This window comes from Sus scrofa, chromosome 10 (assembly GCF_054392235.1).
Source record: "Sus scrofa isolate SSC_HxYL_T2T_F1_AM1 chromosome 10, Sscrofa_HxYL_maternal_Yorkshire_Landrace_v2.0, whole genome shotgun sequence".
Classification (NCBI taxonomy): domain Eukaryota; kingdom Metazoa; phylum Chordata; class Mammalia; order Artiodactyla; family Suidae; genus Sus; species Sus scrofa.
In genome coordinates, this window is record NC_139392.1 from 76,541,409 (window position 1) to 76,563,231 (window position 21,823).

Here is a 21,823-nt window from a genome sequence, read left to right on the forward strand (position 1 = left end):
GTGCATGCCTGTGTAAATGGGCCAGATCTCAAACAGAAAAGAAGAAATACTGGTCCTACCCGAATATCTTCTGGATCCAAGCTGTGCTCACTCCAGGCTGAGTTGATGCTGCTGTTCAGGTAGGATCCAGATCGGCCCATGTCCAGCTCATCTTCATATGCTTCTGTAGCAATGTCATCTCGTGGATTATTGCTTGAATGTGAAAACTGCAACAGATGTTCAATAGTAGCTGTTAATCCACTGTAAGACATGGCACAATACTTTTCTAAAGGTTCTCATGCTACATCACTTCCTCAGCTTAGATGAATTCATTCACTGAACTTTTTACAAAAGATCTGCTGCCATATTTGTGCTTTGCTTTCCATGTTACACACTAGAGCTCTGAGTGAGGCGATATTAACTCCTGGTTTCCTCTTTGACCCCTATTTTCATCCTTGTCTGTTTTCTAGGCTCCCAGTGTTAACTTACATTAATCCTTTTAATGATATTTGCATTCTGAAAGTGAAAGTAAGTCTCTAAAGAAATGTTCTTGTAGGGTACTCTTATTCCACTGTACCCTCAGGGTAGCAATTGAGACCCACTGGCAGCTGTACGGGAATATTTTTTTGAGCAGTGGGATCTGTCTTATGCCATTTCACTTCACATGGAGGAGGCTCTATTTCATCTCTGGGCACAATTGGCCCTGATCACAGGGATGTGACTTCTGGTCTAGCACACGGAGCATTAAAGACACTACTTTGCAAACAACTTACACAATTCAACAGCAAAAAACCAAACAACCCAACTGAAAAAAGGGCAAAAGACCTGAGTAGACACTTCTCCAAAGAAGATATACAGATGGCCAGCAAGCACATGAAAAAAATGCTCAACATCACTGATTATTAGAGAAATGCATCAAAACTACCACGAGATACCACCTCACACCAGTCAGAATGGCCATCATTAATAAGTCCACGAATAACAAGTGCTGCAGGGGGTGTGGAGAAAAGGGAACCCTCTTGCACTGTTGGTGGGAATGTAAGCTGGTACAACCACTATGGAAAACAGTATGGAGGATCCTCAGAAAACTATACATAGAACTACCATGTGACCCAGCAGTCCCACACTGGGGCATATATCTGGACCAAACTTTCCTTGAAAAAGACACATGCACCCATAGTTCACTGCAGCACTATTCACAATAGCCAAGACATGAAAACAACCTAAATGTCCATCAACCGATGAATGGACTAAGAAGATGTGGTATACATATACAAAGGGATACTACTCATTCATAAAAAACAAAATAATGCCAATTGCAGCAACATGGATGGTACTAGAGACTCTCATATAAGTGAAATAAGAGAAAGTCAAATACCATATGATATCACTTATATTTGTAATCGAATATACAGCACAAATGAACCCTTCCACAGAAGACTTGGAGGATAGACCTGTAGTTGCCAAGGGGGTGGGGGAGGGAGTGGGATGGACTGGGAATCTGGGGTTAATAAATGCAAACTATTGCATTTGGAATGGATAAGCAATGAGATTCTGCTGCATAGCCCTGGGAACTATCTGGTCACTTGTGATGAAAAAATACAAATTAAAAAAATGAAAAAAAAAAAACCCACTACTTGCAAAACTCGGGGGACAGGAGATCTGAATTCCAGCCTCAACTGTGCTGTCAGTGAAATCTTAGCCAGGCTGTGGGACCTCTCTGCAGCACAGCACCCTCACAGCCTAAAGAGCTTGTGTTGGATGGTATCTAAGTTTAAAATTCAAAAATTCACCGAAATTACAGATTTCTTTCCCTCTCAAGCTCCTCCTTCATCACATTTGATATATTTTAATGATCTGACCACAGGCTTTTGATACATTTCAGTTTCTTTTGCTGTCTCTACTCTTCTTTAAGTGGAGAAGGGAGGGAGAGTGGACCAGGTGAATGATGGACAGCATCTACCACACTTGATACAGCATATGAACCAGGTGATTGGCCTGTGGACATCTAGAGGACACGAGTTCTCCTCACTTGTCATCAGGTGAAATAGTCCTTTAGAAAATGAATAGACTGCCCTTTGACACAGAGACACAGAGATATTTTAATGTCAACTATTGTTAAAGTGTTCAGCTAGGCAGGTGTACATAAATTGGAGATAACATGCGAAATGGCAGTTCTCTAATAATGACTGTTTTGTGGTTGGGTCTGGCTTAGAAACCACAGAAATCTATGAACTTTCCCTTAATTCTTATGTTTATGGGAGGCACATGTGCCATAAACTTGACTCCACAAAGATGAGTACATTACAGCTCCAGTCCTCCAAAATCTAACATGCTATTTTGTAACAATGGCATTATTTTTCTTGAGTAAAGTCTTAGAGATTATCTGGTGTTCAAGAAAGAGATATTTGTCAGAGATACTGTCCATTTCTTTCTTTAATATTTTTCCTTAATGCTTATCTCTAAAATACTATTTAAAATATTTATCTTTTCTGTCCCTCCTTCAACACAGATTTATATCTGTTCATTACTCTTATTCCGCGACATATAACAATGCTTAGCAAAGCTCCTCAATGTTTTAAATTATTTTTGATATAAAATTTACATACTATAAAATTCTCAATTTTAAACTATAAAATTAGTATTCACTACCTAATTCCAGAATATTTTCATCACCCCAAAAAGAAACCTTAAACCCATAAAGTAATCACTTCCATTCCCTTTTTCCCAAGCCCATGGCAACCACTGATGCACTTTCTGTCTCTTTAGAGCTGTCTATTCTGGATTTGACATAAATAGAATCATAATATGTGGCTTTTGTCTTTTTTGGCCACCTCTGTGGCATTTGGAAGTTCATGGGCCAGAGATCCAATGTGAGCTGGCACTGACCTCACCACAGCTGCGGCAATACCGGATCCTTAACTCAGGGTGCCACTGCGGGAACTCCAACATGTGGCCTTTTTTATCTAGCTTCCTTCACTGGGCATGATGTTTTCAAGGTCTGCACATGTGGAAGTGTGTGTCAGTGCTTCACTCCTTTTTATTGATGAGTAACATTGCACTATGTGGGAACAGCACGTTTTGTTTATCAGTTGATGGACAGGTGCTTGTTTCCACTTTTTGGCTATTATGGATAATGCTTTTTATGAACATTCATGTACAAAATTTTGTATGTCGTGAACCACTCAAGTCCTACAAATTTTTGTATTAACGTATGTTTTCAATTCTCTTTGGAGCTCAATAACAGTTTATCGAATGGATAAATAAATAGTCTGAATATATACCCATACAATAAAAATACAGTCATATTGTACAAAGTACAAAAATGGTAGAGGTAAATTGCAGTAACAGACTAATCCATGAAATATTATGGCAATTTGGTATGATTCAACTTAGGAAGAAAATGGGCATTTTGCTCTGTTTACAGTTATTTTGCCTTTTCAATCAGGCTGAATTTCAATGGTTTGGCTAATTGTGGGAGTTGAGGTAAACAAAGCCTAGAGTGAGAGAAAAAAACCACAATTCTGGTTTTAGCCGTGTGAATGTTATATCGTACGGCACTGATAACGATAAATAATGACGTAATATTTTGTTTTTCTACACATAAAAGAGGAAAGTAATGACAATCTGTATAGTGTGTTTTCCCCCCAAACTCTGATATCATTTTATTTTATTCTTGTTGCTATTATGTCATAGATGAGGACACTGAAACTCAGAGAGATGAAAAGCCTTGGCTAACTGACAGTCCACAGCTAATCTGGGGTGAAGTGTGAGTTCAGAATCCCTGTTTTCTGAATCCTGGCCCATTTCCCTCCTCTTCGTAATGCTGCCTAGATAAGTCTTGGTCAGACTCTATCTGTGTTAAGCAAGAGTTACACAATATAATAATTATTTCTATTTACATAAAAATTCTCTGAATGTTTAAAACATAATACTTCCTTGAATATGAATCCAAACAAGAGGATTCTTAGAATAGGGTAGTTTTCTTTAAAAATGACCTTGTTGTAATAGCTACAATGAAAGCTACCTTGGCTCTCTGATAATTAAAATAAATATCAAAATATTTGGAAAAAGACTAAGACAGATGATGGGTTTTGTACAAATTAAGGCAGTTAAAAATTATGTGAGGAGTTCCCGTCGTGGCGCAGTGGTTAACGAATCCGACTAGGAACCATGAGGTTGCGGGTTCGATCCCTGCCCTTGCTCAGTGGGTTAAGGATCCGGCGTTGCCGTGAGCTGTGGTGTAGGTTGCAGACGCGGCTCGGATCCTGCGTTGCTGTGCCTCTGGCGTAGGCCGGTGGCTACAGCTCCGATTCAACCCCTAGCCTGGGAACCTCCATATGCCGTGGGAGCGGCCCAAGAAATAGCAACAACAACAACAACAACAACAAAAGACAAAAAAAAAAAAATTATGTGAGATGTTTAACATATCCCCAAAGAAAAGAGACACCCAGTTTTCCTGAGGAATTTTAAAAACATTGTAGAGTGTCAAGCAAATCCTACATCTCCCTTTGCCTATATTGCCAGATACTTTTTAAAGGAGAAACAATTCCATGCTCATTTAAAATGATGGTCTTGTAAGACAAAAATAATGTTGGAGGAATACCTTTGGAATCAAAAGCAACCCAATCGTGACTGTCACAGTCAAATGAGTATGTGCAAAATACAGCATCAGCATCCAATCAGACTGAAGTCTTGAGGCAAGAACAAATCTGAAATGAGAATTCACCAGGTTAGCAACCTAAAGAGATCTCTACTTAATACACTAGGATACTTAGAAACTCTTCCCCTCAATGTATTAGTAAAAGGAAACAAGCAAGAAACAAATCATACTGTTGCATCTATGGCATATATTTTCATCACAGAAAGTAAGGCTCTACGTAATCCTAATTAGAGGCAGAAGAGATGAACTCTTTATTGTTGTATTTTAACTTTTTTTTTTTTTTTTTTTGGTTTTCCCTGGGCATGCAGAAGTTCCCAGGCCAGGGATCAAAGAGTAAGAAAGAGAGCATATACATACATAATATGCTAACCATTTCCTCAGATTATCATTTTGGAGTTAGGTTGAATGTACAAAGCAAAAACAGTGAACAAATGATCAAAAGAAGAGTAGGTTAAAAACTGGTTGTTTCAAGCAAATTTGGGTTATAAGACACAATTCTTGATCATAATATTCTTCATTTAAAAATACTAATTAGAATTAAGGAGGGGACTTCCCGTTGTGGCTCAGCGGTTAACGAATCCGACTAGGAACCATGAGGTTGCAGGTTTGATCCTTGGCCTTGCTCAGTGGGCTAAGGATCTGGCATTGCCATGAACTGTGGTGTAGATCGCAGATGTGGCTCAGATCCTGAGTTGCTGAGGCTGTGGTGTAGGCCGGCAGCTGCAGCCTGGGAACCTCCATATGCTGTGGGTGCAGCCCTAAAAAGACAATAAAACAAAACAGAGCCATCTTTTCTAGCTCCTTTGTGAGAAAAGTGGCTCCACACCTGCTCTGCATATGACTGAATGTTTACTTGGCTCAGGGCTGGGATACTTTTGACATAATCTGTGCTAGGACAGGTAAGATTTTTTTAAAGCACTGAAATAGGATCATCTTACTTAAAGCTGGTACAGTCTCCGAAGTATAGTATTGACACACAGAAGCAATATAAAATGTACCCCTGAAAATAATACGATCCCAATCTGCTGGGGCCACTGGGGCCACTGCCAGTACTGGAGCAGACAGTCACATCAAAGGAGATGGATTTATAGTCTTACAGCATCCTCGGGTACTGGCAATTCCTATCTCAAATGCCAACACAAGTAAACTTGAAACTAGCCTGACAATATCTGGAAAAAAGAATGGTTACATATGTTTTGAATTAAAACAGTAAATCTTCAAAAATATTACTTTGAAATATGTTGACATCAATTGTCCTTAATCTGCTTTTAGTTACTGTCATGTTTTTTTAAGTTGCAGTTCTGATCAGAAATATCTTAAGGTATTTGCAGTAGTATTAAGGCTTCATTTTTTAAAATAGTATTTCAACTTTAAAAAAAGGTCTAAAAGTCAGAGCACAGAAACATTTGAAAATTGGGGTTAAGAATAAAGGCAAGCTTTTTGAAAGTCTTGCACTTTCCCAAAGGTTTGCTTTATGCTTAATACTAAAAAGAAGTAAAGGATTAGAACAGACTGAGCAAAATGCCTTATCATTATTTACCCTTTTAGACTTAATCCTTTTAGGTTATTTTTGTTCAGTCTGACAATTTGGTATGAAAGAAAGTAAATCTATACATAATATGCAGTTATAGTTTTAAATTTATACATGTGTATGATAAATATGTATATATACACGCATATGTATACATAATTTTATATTTTAAGCAGACAAGAAGGAAATGTATACCCTATTGATAGAGAATATCTTTGCTGATGTTGGGTGCCTTATTTAATATTATTTCATTCCAGGAAGAAAGTGCCAAGATGGATCCAGTTAATTTAAATCATTAAATATTAATAATACTTCTTATCCTTCAACTTTATTATTATTTTGCTTTTTAGGGCCACACCCATGGCATATGGAGGTTCCCAGGCTAGGGGTCGAATCGAAGCTATAGCTGCTGGCCTACAGCCATAGCAACTCGGGGTCTGAGCTGCATCTGTGACCTACACCATAGATCACGGCAACGCCGATCCCTGACCCACTAAGTGAGGCCAGGGATTGAACCCAAATCCTTTTGGATACTAGTCGGATTCATTTCTGCTGCGCCACAAGGGGAACTCTCTCCTTCAACTCTATTAATACTGGCACCACAGCATATGTGAGTTCAGTTCACAGGTAAATAAGAAATTGTGCATACTCGCTTTCTTTAATTATCACTACCTATTACATGCTCCTGGATCATTCCCCTAAAAACAGTGTTTTGTAGATTTTTATTGTGTTAAACAGTAATTCCATTGCTGCTCCCTTATGACTATTCAAATTAAATTTCCAAGAGAGAGTACCTATCGTTCTTTGATGCCAGTATTCCAACATCTAGTCTCAATCTGGTCTGTATACAAAGGTAAGTCGAATTTGGAACTCAAAATGTAGAGCTTCCCACTCAAGTTTGCTTAGGCTTGTGCAAGAAAATACCAAAAACTATGAAAGCTAGTCCCTCTACCACCATTTGAAGTCCTCCCTATTCAAAACTGATAAGGAACCACAGAGTTGTCTGGAAGAAAACTGATCTTGTAAGTGCACTATGTCTGTACAACACCAAACCTAATAGGTTTAACGTGAACAACTTAATCAGAGCTTATGTCTACATGAACCCAGCTCGTGGTTTATGTGATTCTTCTGGCTGGGCTGGTGCTTTGTTTGGGACTCTGTAGGAAAGACCTCAGCAAAGTAAGAAAGCTATTTTCAATGAGTATTTGAAATAGTATTTTCTGAAGTGTGGCTGCTGTTATCAGATGTCAATTGAGGGTTGCAGGGGATTTCACAGCCAATTACATCTGGAAAATACTGGTTAAACAAATTTAAACTAAAAGTATCCTTATAGCAGGACTTCTTGGTATGCAAGTTTGCATTGTGACATTCCTAGAACAGAGCTATCGAATGCAATGTATCATAAATATATATGCATATAAAAACATCTAACAGTGATTTACCAATATGTTAATAGTGCTTATCTTTGGGTGGCTGGATTAGGGAGTTTATTTTTTCTTTATCATTTTACGATTTTTCTGACATAATCATCTATTGCCTTATTATCAAGAATTTTTTTAAAGGTCATTTAAAAAACCCATTTATCTTGCCTACTTCTGAAAGGACTTGGGCCAGGTGGAAGTTAAGGATCCATTGAAAAAAAGATGCAAATTGAACATAGTAAATCTTAAGGTTCAAAGTATGTAGATCAGTTTTGACAACTGCTTTGAACAGATTTAATTTCTTGGGCAATTAATTGATTCTAAGAAACACAACAGTTAATCTCAGGGCAAAAGTTAATTTTAGAGAGTGGGAAACTCTGTGACACAGTTATATTCTGACAGTAGAAGATACTTAAACTCATCTGTGATAAATCTTACTCGCTTATAACTCTCTAGCTGGTTTGTTTATATAACATTTAACTTAGAAATGGTTCTAGATAAGCATGTTGTTAAATCTTGAAACACATGTGTTTGATATTCTGAAAACAAACTACAAAATGCAGCTTTTCCTGGGAGATGGGTTGGGAGAAATGTAAAGGCACCGTGACAAAGTGTCCTCCGGTGCTCACTGTGTTTTAGATAGAGGGCGTGCCTTTCAGATCCTTGAACCCTAGTCTGAGTGGACCTGAGAAAGCATTCTTCTTTTTGCTTATTTACGATTTCATATTTCATGCCTCATCTTTCTTCCCTCTTCTCTCTCTTCTTTCTCTCTTGACAGAGGGTAAGACAAGCAAGGAGGCAAATTCACTTGATTCCTGGCCCTCCGCTTCTAGGGTCTTCAGGTCATAAGTACCTCTTTTTCTTACTTAAGGGTTTAAGAAGTGTTGATTGTACCTAAGGCCCAGCTCTTCTCTGGTATCATCTATTCCTAGATACCATTTTAGGATTATTGACTAAAGTGAGATGATAAACGTCCTGCAAAACTTTCACATCCATACTTTTTCACTCTATTATTTATCTCCACCTTTCCATTGAGGGCCAATTCAAATTTCTAATTATGTTCTTAACCGTGTCTGAACTTTTAACATATGTCGAGCAATCAAATGACATTTTTTGTTGCTTTTCAAATTATAGAATTCCTTTTTTGTTATTCTAACTGAGGTTTTTATTTTGTTTTCAAATGTGAATCAGATGGAAATTATCAGAAGATCAGTCATACATGTTTCATTTTGTTCACTTATACGGTACTTTTTTCCTCCTTTGCACTCATTGCCTATGGAGATAGATGAAATAACAAAAAAACGGAGGGGCAGGCCCTATATTCTTACCATAGAAAGTCATCACAGCAGTGTAAGGATGGAAAAACCCCACTGCACACAAAAAATCCAGTTATCAACTTGGGGTGGTTTTCTTGGTTTTGAATTCAACAGAAGTCACGTATGTAAGTTGTCTGAGTGTTAAGATTTTGAAAGTATAAACCAGCATAGTAAACATGAATGAAAACACAGACAACTTTTCTATACCTATTTTATCATATATGCATATACTGCTCCATATCTTCAGAACAGAATGTATTACATATCATCAACAGCACCCCGTGGCCTCCCCATTAAGTGGTTTCACATCATCCAGTAACATTGAGTTAACCTTCAAAATAAATGAAGGTAATACCTCATCAGAAGGCATGAAGAACAGCAGTTTCTTTTAAAAAAACTACTTTCATTTGCCATTTCTTTGACAAAGAAATTTGTCCACTTATAAAACACTATCCTTCCTAAACCTTTCCATTGTGCATTGTAGCCAATTTTACTATTTAAATTAAACTGCGACACATCAGAAAAGTATAACACTTATTTAGTGGCTCTGCAGATGACTTGCCTGATTGTATGGAAGATAGCGGAGATAATGAGCTCATTGTGAACTGCAACGGCCATGTAACGCGGCTCATGAAACGCTGAGGGCACCGTCCGCACTGCATAGCAGAGATAAACACCCCACAGGAGGAAGAGAAATTCAGCTGTGAGAGGAACGAGGAAAAACCAAACAGTTTTCCATTAGTCTTACAGGTGAAGGACAAAGTAAAATTTAAGTTCTTTAGCATGCATTTTGTGTCTATGATAGAAACACAGAAATAGAGGCATACGAAATGTCATTTGCATATGAATACCTATGCCATAAATTCATTTTTAATTTTTATTCAGTATATAGAGGATTTTTCTCAGGTATACTTTTTTTTAATTAAATTTTTTAAAGTATACCTCAGATTTTTTTCTTTTTGGTAATACCTGGCTTTTTCCTAAAACAATTGTAAAATAATTTTCCATGTCCCCAACCTAAATTTAAGATGTTCAAAGAGCATCTGGGTCGCTGTTAGGTCATCAAGGCACTGAAAGGTTTACAATGTGTTTATATGCAGCTTCCGGAAATTTAATCAACACATAAAGACGTTCATTGCCGGAAATGTGAGAAAATATGTTGCTAAACATTCAGTGGCATATTTTATAAATGAACCATTATGTCTTCACACATGACAGACATCCTATCTCTTGTGGGTATTTGCTAAAGGCTTAGTAAAATTCATAATCACCTTGTCTGCTTGTTCAGCCAGAAGAGACAAGGCCAGTGTAGTAGTTAAGGATGAGGCTTCAGACCTACACAAGACCTGATGGGAAATTCTGGCTGGATTCCTAAATAACTTTGCATAATCTGAGGGGATTTAACCCCCATGGTCACAGTTTTTTTAATTACCTTATAAGGGTAATAAAAGTACATATTTCATAGGGTTATCTGCTTATAAAATCAAATAATGGATATAAAGCACTAGCTTCTGACATCGTAGATGTTAGATAAAGAAAAATAGAGATGTTAAATAAATAGTTCTTATTGTTAAAGTCTCCTTTGACGTTTTCTCAAACTAAACATTGCTCTTTTAACTCATTCCATCCAGTAACTGTTACCATCCATTTTATTTTAGTGACATGACCTCATTGGAAGGTAATATCGAATTAACAAGAAGAAAGCTCTAATGTGGAGGAGATATTTTGTCAAATGCATTACCTACAGCTAACCTACAAATATACTGAAACGCAGACTTTCAGGCCCATAGGCCCAGGTGTTTTAACTGTCAAAGTTTCAGCGTATTTCTACCAGTATTTACACAATCGTTGAAAATCCCTGATGTAATTAAGCACGTACGTCAGGAGTTACTCTGAACACTGAGGTGGTCAGAAGCCAAGGGGAAAAGTCTTCACCTAGAGATGGATCTCCCTGAAGTGAGAGTGGAGGTCCTGATTGTGCGGTAGCTTGGCCATTGGCCACGGGCTGGGAATGTTCTTTCCAGCCGAGCTCTACTGGATCAGGAAGAGGGCAATCGGGAAATGCTGAGGCCTTCGTGACCATCTTTCCTAAGGCTTGTACTTCTGTCCATGGTATGGCTATTGCCTTCTCATTCAGGTTTGTCTGAGATTTCAGAGCCACCTTTTATTGACACATTTCTACTTCATTTTTCGTAAGTGTCATTTCTCTCAAAGCCCACAATCACAATCCATGCCTAAGCTCCTGGTAGTTCACTCCTTGTTACAGTTATTTTTCAGCTGGCCTACAGAACCCTGGGTTTACCTGTGTGAATCTATTCTTTTTTTTTTTTTTTTTTCTTTTTTTTTTTGTCTTTTGTCTTTTGTTGTTGCTGTTGTTGCTATTTCTTGGGCCGCTCCCGCGGCATATGGAGGTTCCCAGGCTAGGGGTTGAATCGGAGCTGTAGCCACTGGCCTACGCCAGAGCCACAGCAACGCGGGATCCGAGCCGCGTCTGCAACCTACACCACAGCTCACGGCAACGCCGGATCGTTAACCCACTGAGCAAGGGCAGGGACCAAACCCGCAACCTCATGGTTCTTAGTTGGATTCGTTAACCACTGCGCCACGACAGGAACTCCTGAATCTATTCTTGATAACAGTGACAAGTCCATTTTGGTGAAACTCCACTCTGATCCTATCAGGATTTGTCCAAATCTCTGCTACTCCACTTGAGTTAACTGATTTATATCTCCCTTAGAAGATTCACTCACACCCACTTGGGATCCTGGAATAATTCCTGCCCAGTTCCAAGTTTCAAGACTTTGATGACCTTCTTGCAGGAAAATTTCAAGACTTTCTGGCTGCCAGGCTTCCTGTTAGCTGCCCCATTGTTTGGCCTTATTCTTTTGGGCTTGTGCATTCCTTGGACCCTGACTTCTTGTGTAGTCTCTGACCCTCAGGTTAGTCTTTTGTGAAGTACCGCATGCGTCTTCATTTGGAAATGTTTTGCAGCTCATTATTATTTTACACATGTGTGGCATGGCATTCCTAGCCCTCTGTGACGTCGTGTTATATATCCAACATGATCTCTCAGTGCTCCCCAGCATGAACTCTGAGCTGACCCAGCGTCCTCTGAACATGGCAAAGATTCCTCTTGCTTCAGGTCTTTACTCATGCTATTGCTCACATGAGAAATCACTCACCCACATTTCCAAATATTAACCAATTTTTTGATGTCCAGTTCAGGTCCCATCTCCATCACAAGGCCACGTGAAATGATTCTAACTTACACTGAAGTTTCCGTCCTCTAATAGGTTCTAACTTACAGTTAATCTCTTACAGTTTTTAACTCTCCATACTACACAAGGCAGAGGATAATGCCATTAAATGTATAATTGGGAGAAAATTATTCATGCAGCTTGTTAGCCTCAACCCTGGCTGTTAAGACCTCCTTCAGGACAAGAATTGAGCCTTCCAATTATTTTTTCTACTTTTGTCCACATAGATGACAGCCACAGGACTGAGCACACATAGATCAGACTTAATAAATATTTGTTGAACGGAATGAATACAAATGATATCAGTTTCATTTTATTAGAGATGTAGACTTTCTCTTACTTTGCCACTCCATCTAACTCTGATGGATTACATCTATCTATATGATCCAGCTATTTACATGACCTAAATATCACACTGGCATTATTATTAATAGTGGCAATTGCTATTACTGATGTACCACTAAGTATGTGATACTGTGGTTGGCACTCAAGAATGATAAATGCAAAAATATTATTAAACACTAGCACAAAAATATACTGTAAAACTGAAGGATTCATATGTAGCTGAATTATGAATATACTATCTCCTGACACTGCAATGTTTTCATATGTTATACCGAAGGTTTTTTTTTAAGGAAAGTAATGATCAGGTTAATTAGTGTGCTAAAATGGAGAATTACACTTAAAAATATCAGACAAAATAGGATTCCTCCTAATAGCTAAGCTGAACATTAAAATCATTTCATTAGCAATATCAAACAATATGCTCTGGCTGAAAAACAATTTATTATTCAAAGTACCAATTAAACTAAATGTGATATATAAAAGTTGTGCTTAGGAAAAAAAATCAGTTTCATATAATTAACTTCAGACTAACACTGCAATTAGTAAAGAAAATATGCAGATGTTACCAAATTTTGCAGTGTTACTACGTGGGAGTTGAAATATGTGTTGTGCTTCTGCTTTAGAAAATAATTTCTGGTGTTAAATGATTTTCATGGGAGGCATGGGTATAGTTAAAAAGGGAATTGCATTTATATTTAAAGATTCAAAGAGGGCTTTCAGAAAACTGAGGTATTCTATTTTTACTCTATAAGGAATAACATTCGGTTTAAAAGTTAACTACCATAGCCTTTTAAAAATTAATACGCCACAATGAAAGTAATTTCAAATTATCTTTCCAAAGGGCTGGGTCAGGCAAAGAAGTGAGAATTAATATCAGGTCCTTGACACTGAAGATACTCCAGCTCTGTGATCATGGAACCCCACAAGGGCTGAGACAAACGCACCATCAAAGTACAAGTGTCTCCAGCTGTGGTACCCTGCTTTGCCATGTTGCAAAATCATTTTGTATTAATAGCATTTTATGCTTCTTGGTCCATTTACAAATTATTTTGCATGGCACAAATAAATACATAAATGAAGCATTTATGTTTCATTTTCCAAATGTTTTCTTTTAATGCCGTCTTCTATTTTTCTCTAAATCCCATCCACTTAGAAAATATATGGTCAAAGTAAATTTATTCTGCTTTTATTCTAATAATCTGGTGGGCGGCACAGAAGTTATTGTTAAGCATTAAGTCAAACAACTAATAATGCTTGAGAATAGCTCAAATTCCAGCATTCCATGCTTAACTGGTGAACAGAAGCCTTGATATTCTGGAGCCTTATCTGTCTTTTTGGTTAAAAATAAAGATAGTTGTGAGACTTACAGTGATGGAAACAATGAGAATGATACTTCTGAAAGAATTTTAAAGCAGGAAGTGACTTTCCAAGACCTTGCAGTCTGGGGGTACATTTTCGAGTGTGTGCATGTGGCCATGAAGGAGGTGGTTGGTGAGCTACTATTATTCTGCTTGTTGTGAAGTCAGTTTATTCACCTGAGAGGCATGGAGAAGATGGATGTTGCCATGTATTTCACAACTAGGACACCCGGGGCTGGAACATCTGTTTCCTTCTCAGCTCCCGGGAGCAGCAGCCACAGGGATGGCAGAGCTGGGCCACAGGACATGCCCGTGAGAAGCTAGCTCTGCCCTGGCTGACTCACTGTGCGGCAGCAGAACAGGGCCTGGACCCCAGATCTCCTGGTTCCTGACCAGCGTTCTCTAAATCACAACCTTTGACCGAGGTTTTCTTTTGCTCTGAGGCATGGACAAAATCCTTGGAAATATATATATATATATATATATATATATACACCTTTTTTTTTTTTGCTTTTTTTTTTTAGGGCCACACCCATGGCATGTGGAGGTTCCCAGGCTAGGGGTCAAATCAGAGCTATAACTGCCTGCCTACACCACAACCACAGCAACACCAGATCCAAGCCATATCTGCGACCTACACCACAGCTCATGGCAATGCCAGATCCTCAATCCATTGAGCGAGGCCAGGATCGAACCCGCAACCTCATGGTTCCTAGTCAGATTCATTTCTGCTGTGCCACAACAGGAACTCTAGAAATATTTTTATACTACTGAAGAAAATAAACATTTTCCCAAGCAACCATTGTTTGTATTTTAAACAACTAATACACCAATTGGAATTAGCCAGTCGTGGTTAAAAGAGTTCTTCAAAAGTACTTTTTGCCCCTCATTTCATCTGACTTTGTAGCAAACATCTGTTGAACATGCCAGGCACTGTGCTGAATGCATTTTGTATATTATCTACATTTGTGAAGGTTTTAATGTAGAACTCATGACTCTATTAAAAAGACTGGGGCAGAATTCTGCGTGGCACAACTACAAGTTTGGATCAGAGACACTGTGGTAATACCAAGGAACACAGGGGTTAACCATACAAACTACAGGCCATGCAGAGACTGCACTAACCTCTCCTCTTCCCCACTCAGTGCGGGAGCTCCCTGAGGTAGAACTGCCAGGAGTACCTTTGCATGTTGCTTTTTTTTTTTTCTTTTCTTTTTTTTTTTTAAACTCAGTTCAGCTCTAGAGGTGGGAACAAGTTTTTCACAAGCTTCATGGCTTCTTAACTGGGGAAGGTAGAGGAATTATACTCTTCTTTCCTTCTGGCATATTCAGTTAAGATTTTTAAGGTTTGACATGGGGTGACAGAAATGTAGTGAGCCCCAGATTCTTTCAAGCTTGCAGTCACATATTAAAGATCACAAATGAGAGGAGTGCCTGTTGTGGCTCAGTGGAAACGAACCCAGCTAGTATCCATGAGGACGTGGGTTTGATCCCTGGTCTTGCTCAGAGAGTTAGGGATCCGGCATTGCCGTGAACTATGGTGTAAAGTTCGTATGTGGCTCAGGCTCCGAGTTGCTATGGTTGTGGTGTAGGCCGGCAGCTGTGGTAGCTCCAATTCAATCCCTAGCCTGGGAACTTCCATATGCTTTGGGTGCAGCCTTAAAAAGTGGGGAAAAAAAATATCACAAACACGAGAAGAGATAGAAGAGGGGGCAGAGGGATGAGCAGTCTCTCAGGACACAGGGTTAGGTCAAGGTTAGGGCAGCGGGCTGTGTCTCTCATTAATGTTCCTTCTACTTCCTTCCCCTGCCATGTGCATGTGTGTTGTATTGGGTGGGAAGTGGCATTGGGGTCATCTGTTACCACTTTAAAAATGTATTTTAAAATTTCAATCCTTTATGGAAGACTGATAGCACTGACAATTGCCTTTGTGCTTAGATGACATCATTAGACACTCACTTGGACTTTTTGGAGAGTTAGCTTGAATGGTTTTAGAATGACTGCAGTGGGGGCTATATTTTTGTTTGTTTATATGCCACTTCCATGGAAAAATATTTTATTTCTTTGAGATGTCGTGATCTGTGTGACACCAAAGGGCAAAGAAAGAATAAATTATTTTATTCCTTAATTTAATCCTTGGAGTGCCATTTTCTTTTCTAGAAGTTAAAGAAATTTTAACTTCCTTGTTCAATTCATGGCTTGTAAAATGTGTGAGACAGTTGTGCTGAGTTTAGCCTGGCTCAGGACACTGCCGGACCACTGCAGGGAATGGGGCAGGGATTCGTGTGATCATCACAAATCTTCTGTTATTCTGTTGGCCAGATGGTCTCTTTCTTATTTAATTGATTCTAGGGCTTTGACTGCTGTGGGGAATGGGTCTCAGCAAGCTAGAACAGAACTCCCAAACCTTCCTACTCCTTCCTCTTTGAACCCCAGAGGAAGTGGCAACGCCAGACCCTGCTCCTCACAGTTTCTGCAGAAATCAGACCGGGGTGGGGTATGAAACATGCTGGAACTTGCAGGCCGTGTGGATTAGCAGCTCGTTTTTAACCTACGACAGTCCTTTTAATACAAAGAAAAGGGCTGCCAAAATCTTTTAACAATGGAATTTATTTATAGGATATTTCCATTGAAGCAACAGAAGGCAGCTTTTTTTCCCCCTTCTTAATTTTTCCCCCTTTGACAAGCTAGTGTTCCACAGGAGAGCTAAAACTCCTTAGAAGTTGTGATCCCCACAGATATTTGAAGTGTTCTTGCTCCATGTCCTTAAGGCATTGTCCCAAGACAGTCCCTCCCCCATCACTAAATTCCTTTATAACTTCTAAAAAAAAAAAAAAAATGGCTTTGTAAGGATAAAATTAAGGAACAAAAGTAATTTCTCTTTCCTCTCAACTCTTTAGTATTATATAAATAACTACTCAGAGAAGTAAAATACTTTTCAAAAGAGACAGTATATAAATAAGAAAATAACCTCCATTGTCAATCATTCTAAAAACATTCAACCAAGATCTTCAAAAAGTATGTGTCAATTTCTCATGCTATAACCCAAGCCTGTCAATGCAATCAAGCTTTTGTCCTTTGAAAACTAAAGAAAAAAAATTTTTAATGGTAACAAATGATGCAGAATAGATTAAGGCATATGGAATGCAAGAATTAAAAAGATGTATGAAAATGAACGTTAAGTCATGAATATTAATCTAAGTCAGATAAAGAGGAAGTCTAATCTATTTTCCCCCAAACTCATTAAAGTGCTTAAATCACATTTCATCTGTCACAATATAGCCTAATTTTCTGGGGGTAATTAAGTATTTAAATCCTTAGAAACAATTGCTATTTTGGAATTTCCCTATCTACCTCAGTAAGAGTTACTGTATTCTTCTCAGGTCCTTCTAAACACTGGCATACAACTAATCAAACTACAAACGCATTGTCTATTTTTTTGTGTTTAAAACATTATACCAGGAAAGAGGAGAACAAAGAAGAGCCTGTCAGTGAAGAAGAGAAAAGATGATGATGATCTTTGGCAGTGAAAATACTCCATGTGAAATTCATGGAAATAAATGAGTACTTTGAACAGCAAGGAAATCGATGTTGGAATTCCTTGAAAGGAACCAAATAGTAAAAAATTCCCAAATGGAATGTGAACCCAAGCATACCATACCTATTTAACCATTGCTTAGACTTTTCTCTGTGTCTTTTTTTTTTCAAACTTGGTGAATGAAACATAAGGCAAGGGACATCAAATTCTAAGGGATTTCCAGAGCCACAGGCTACTTCTTACCCTCGTGGACTCTGCACAACCATGAAGAGATGGTGGAAGATCCTAATTTATAAAGCAGTGCTTGTCCAGGGAATAGTTATTAGATCATATATGTGCAGTTGCAAAGAGTTAGGCCATATCAGAAATACAGAAAGATGTAGATAATAATAGAAGATAAACAGAAGCCTGAGGCTCGAAGAGATTGAGAGGTTTTTCCAAGTAGTTTTCTATACCTGATTCCTCCTTCTGAAGCACCGGTGGTAGGAAAACCACCTACCCGGACAGTTCAAGAGAAACCTGTGCAGTAAGCAAAAACAGAAAGGATCTGTTCTTTAAATTTATGACTCATATTTCTACTGAGAGTTCTACTTCAGTGGAAGAAGTCGTATCGCACTTTATTTTGTAGTTTTAAAACATCAACTGTTTTGGATAGGTAAAACTGATACAGAATGCGTATTTATCAATACACTAACCATCACTGTTTCTTTTTTTTCTAACTCGACTCCTGACACTAATGTAAACATACACAGTTTCTTGACACAGATTTCTCACAACAACTTCAAGGTAAAACCTATCTCCAGCCTCTCCACATCCCCTCCCCTCTTATATAAACATTTCTGCTAGAGAAACAGGGAACAATTCAGCTTTCAGTACAGCTTTCTTTTTGGCTGACTCAAGATTTAGGAACTTATTCTTGAACAGCCTGGTTATAAAAAATCTAATGGTAAACATGCTACTTATAGAAATACATAAAAAGAACTGAAAAGAGGCATACGTTATACAGTAGCAAACATTACATTAAAAGGTTAATTACAGAATATCTAACGCTACATGCCCAAAGATGAATAAATGAAGTTGCTGTAGGGTAGCGTGAAAAAAATTACAGCAATCACATGCCTCTGATTTTTCAAGATGGTCCTAATTTCAAATATTCCTATTGTTAAATTATGTCTCTTGACTTTTCTTTAGAGAACTGTGTCACTGCAAAAAAAAAAAAAGAAAAAGTGTTTTTTTTTTTTTTTTTTTTTTGGTCTTTTTAAGGCTGCTCCCATAGCATATGGAGGTTCCCAGGTTAGGGGTCTACGCCACAGCCATAGCATCGCCAGATCTGAGCTATGTCTGCAACCTACACCACAGCTCACGGCACCACCGGAACCTTAACCCACTGAGCGAGGCCAGGGATTGAACCCACAACCTCATGGTTCCTAGTCAGATTCATTTCCACTGCGCCATGATGGGAACGCCAAAAAAAAAAAAAGTGTAATTTTGAAACTAAGGGGTTCCACTAGTTTACAAGGCAAAAACAGTGACTGGAAGATAACAAAAACATCACCACCAAACATTTATCTTGCTCTTACCTCTTGATCTCTACACCCTATCATTAATCTTTTACCTCCCGGGGGACACTAATGTTATCATTTAACACCTTTGGGAGTATTAGTTTAACTAACTCCTGCCTCTCAAGTCTTGCTAATTCTGTCTCACTCCTAAAGTCATGACCCTGACCTGACCATCGTAATCAATCTCTTCTCTTAGCTTCTCTACCCCTCTGGACCTTAACTGAGACCTGGTTCTTGCTCAAAGAACTGCATCCCTGTAGCCGACCCAGCTACACATCTGTACTCTCTCTTGTATGTGAACCTCAGGGGTCTCAGGGAACAGAGCTCAGTCAGGGGCCTCCGTGATCTTCATTCCCCTTTCCTGGTATTACCCAGAAGTACTATATTTCAAAGTGTGCACTTTTTTCATAGTGCCTTCCTTGCTAGTGGAAAAATTTGCCTACTGGTATGCATTCCTCTCTGGAGGAGTGGAGAATTTAGTGGCAGGAAAGTACGATAAAAATAGCCATGATACTTTAGAGCTATGGTAGAGGGAGTCGTTAAACCAGTAAGCTAACAGAAGAAGTTGTGTCAGGTGGAAATCTTTGATGAGTGATGTGAGAGGTGGGGGAATTTCAGATGACAGAAAGGTCGTATAATGTGAGAGCGGTCACTGAAGGTGAGAAGGGTCAATGGCCATGAGTTTGGCACAAGGGTTATTAACAAGATATTACAAGGGAGCAAAAATAAGAATGGGCAGGCACATAAGGGTTGTAGGCAAGAGCAGGAAGACACTCCTAGCGGGTGGCTCCTGCCTACCTTTTCAAGAAGCCGTCCGAGAGAGAGAAACATGGGTAGTCTGGATGCACGAAGGGAGGACATACACTGACTTGAAATAATCATTATGAAGACGAGTCGGTGGTCAGTCAGGAAACAGAGCATCGTAGAATGCCCAGAGCCTAACCAGGAGAAGTGATCCTTGTTCTAGTAAGTTCACCTGATTTCTTCCTCTGAGTCAGCAGTTCTATACTTCAGGGTAACATCAGAAGCAGCTGGAGGGCTTGTTAAACAGACTGCTGGGCCCCTGTATCCCAGACATCTGGAAGAGGACAGCAGCCTGAGAGTTGGCATTTCCAACAGGTTCCCAAGTGAGGAAGCTGCTGCTGGTTCTGAGTCCACACTTTGAGAAGCACTGCTCTGCCTTGTTCCACTGGAATGGTTCCAACTCCCAAATCTCTGAATTTGCTACATGCCGTGTCTGTGTGCGTGCGTTTAATCTCTTAAAAGCCATCTAGATTGAATTTACTGATTCATCAATCACTTTTCTGGTTTTTGGTTCTCCAACTTCCTTTAACAGGTTTGCAAGACTCACAATAAACTTAACCATCCAGCAATATTTATAATGTATTTCAACATTACCCACTTTTCTATTTAGCCATTTCCTTCATGTTTCAGACAATTCCCACCCACCTCCAACCAACATTCCTATCAAAGGAAATTTTCTCTATACCTCTTTACAAAATTCTTTTTTTTTTTTTAAATTTTTCTTTTTAGGGTCGCACCTATGGCATATGGAAGTTCCCGAGCCAGGGGGTCGAACAGGAGCTACAGCTGCCAGCCTTCACCACAACCACAGCAATGCGGGATCTGAGCTGTGTCTGTGACCTACACCGCAGCTCAAGGCAACACTGGATCATTAACCCACTGAGGGAGGTCAGGGATCAAACCCGCATCCTCATGGATCCTAGTCGGGTTTGTTAACTGCTGAGCCACGAAGGGAACTCCATCTTTACAATAGTCTAAATATCACTCATGCCTCAAAGAACTTTACAAAGTTCTTTGTAATCTTTTACAAAGATTCCTGGGTTCTGGTCCAAACTACTGTCTTCATGTACTGAACTACACCATACTGAGAGTACTTGCCACCTAATTCTGCTTTTTAATAATTTTTAACAATTCTCGTCTATATAAACTAATAGTAAACTACTTGATGGGTGGAATAAGGCCTTTATACATTTTATATCTGCTGTAAGTGTTCAACACAGTGCTAGAGCCATTATAGGTATTCAGTGGATCTTGTTTATTGAATAAAATCCTCACATATAAAGAAAGTTTATATAAGATGAACTGCAGGTTACTGTGACCTTATGTATTCCTATTTATTTCTACCTAGAGATCACAAATATGACCTTCTTTAGAGTGCAAAATACATTTTTAAAAGGCTGTGATTACATCTCAAAACCAATGTGCATGAAATGCACAAAATGCTAGGTGACGTGGCCATACTTTCTGCTTCTTTGTCACCTACCATGATGCCTCACTATGAATTCTGAGTACTACATTATTTGTAAAACAGATAAGAAATATAATGGCCTTTTCTTCAAATATAGGGACATGATTTTCCTAGTTTGGTTAACTTGGATTCAGGAATGTAAATTAATGTTAGAAGTTTCTATGAGGTAAAAATTTGTATCTATATAATATGTTTAATTTTCATATCCAGACTAAAGTCAGAATCAGAATTGCTTCCTATCTTAGTTCTATGCTTTATCTTCTGATACTGATATCTACTGATTTTGAACTAATTATATCCTCTTTTATATTGATCAGAATAATGATGATTAACTGTATATATTATCGTTATAACCATTCCCTTTACATATACACATAGCTTTATTATGGCAGATACCAGGCCTGTAAGATTCCTAAAATATCTTACCCAGAAAAATATTATTTCATTTAAATTGTAAATAGACATTTTATTATCTTCTAGCAAAATACTGTATGTAAACATTCAACAAACAATCGCCAAATATGGGGGAGACAGAAAATAGGAATAAACTCATGCATTTATTTTTGACATCTGCCAAAGAA

The 21,823-nt window shown here is 38.6% G+C and overlaps 1 protein-coding gene across 4 annotated transcripts in view; it reads right to left on the minus strand.

The window, feature by feature from the left end:
- GPR158 (G protein-coupled receptor 158) overlaps positions 1-21,823 on the minus strand; it is a 340,973-nt gene that overhangs the window by 5,147 nt on the left and 314,003 nt on the right. For all 4 annotated transcript variants that reach the window (XM_021064907.2, XM_084980331.1, XM_084980333.1 and 1 more), the window contains 3 exons: positions 9,473-9,611; positions 4,586-4,691; positions 60-206 (listed from right to left, as the gene is read on the minus strand). In XM_021064907.2, the coding sequence (XP_020920566.2) occupies positions 60-206; positions 4,586-4,691; positions 9,473-9,611 (392 nt within the window). The remainder of the gene's footprint in view (positions 1-59; positions 207-4,585; positions 4,692-9,472; positions 9,612-21,823) is intronic.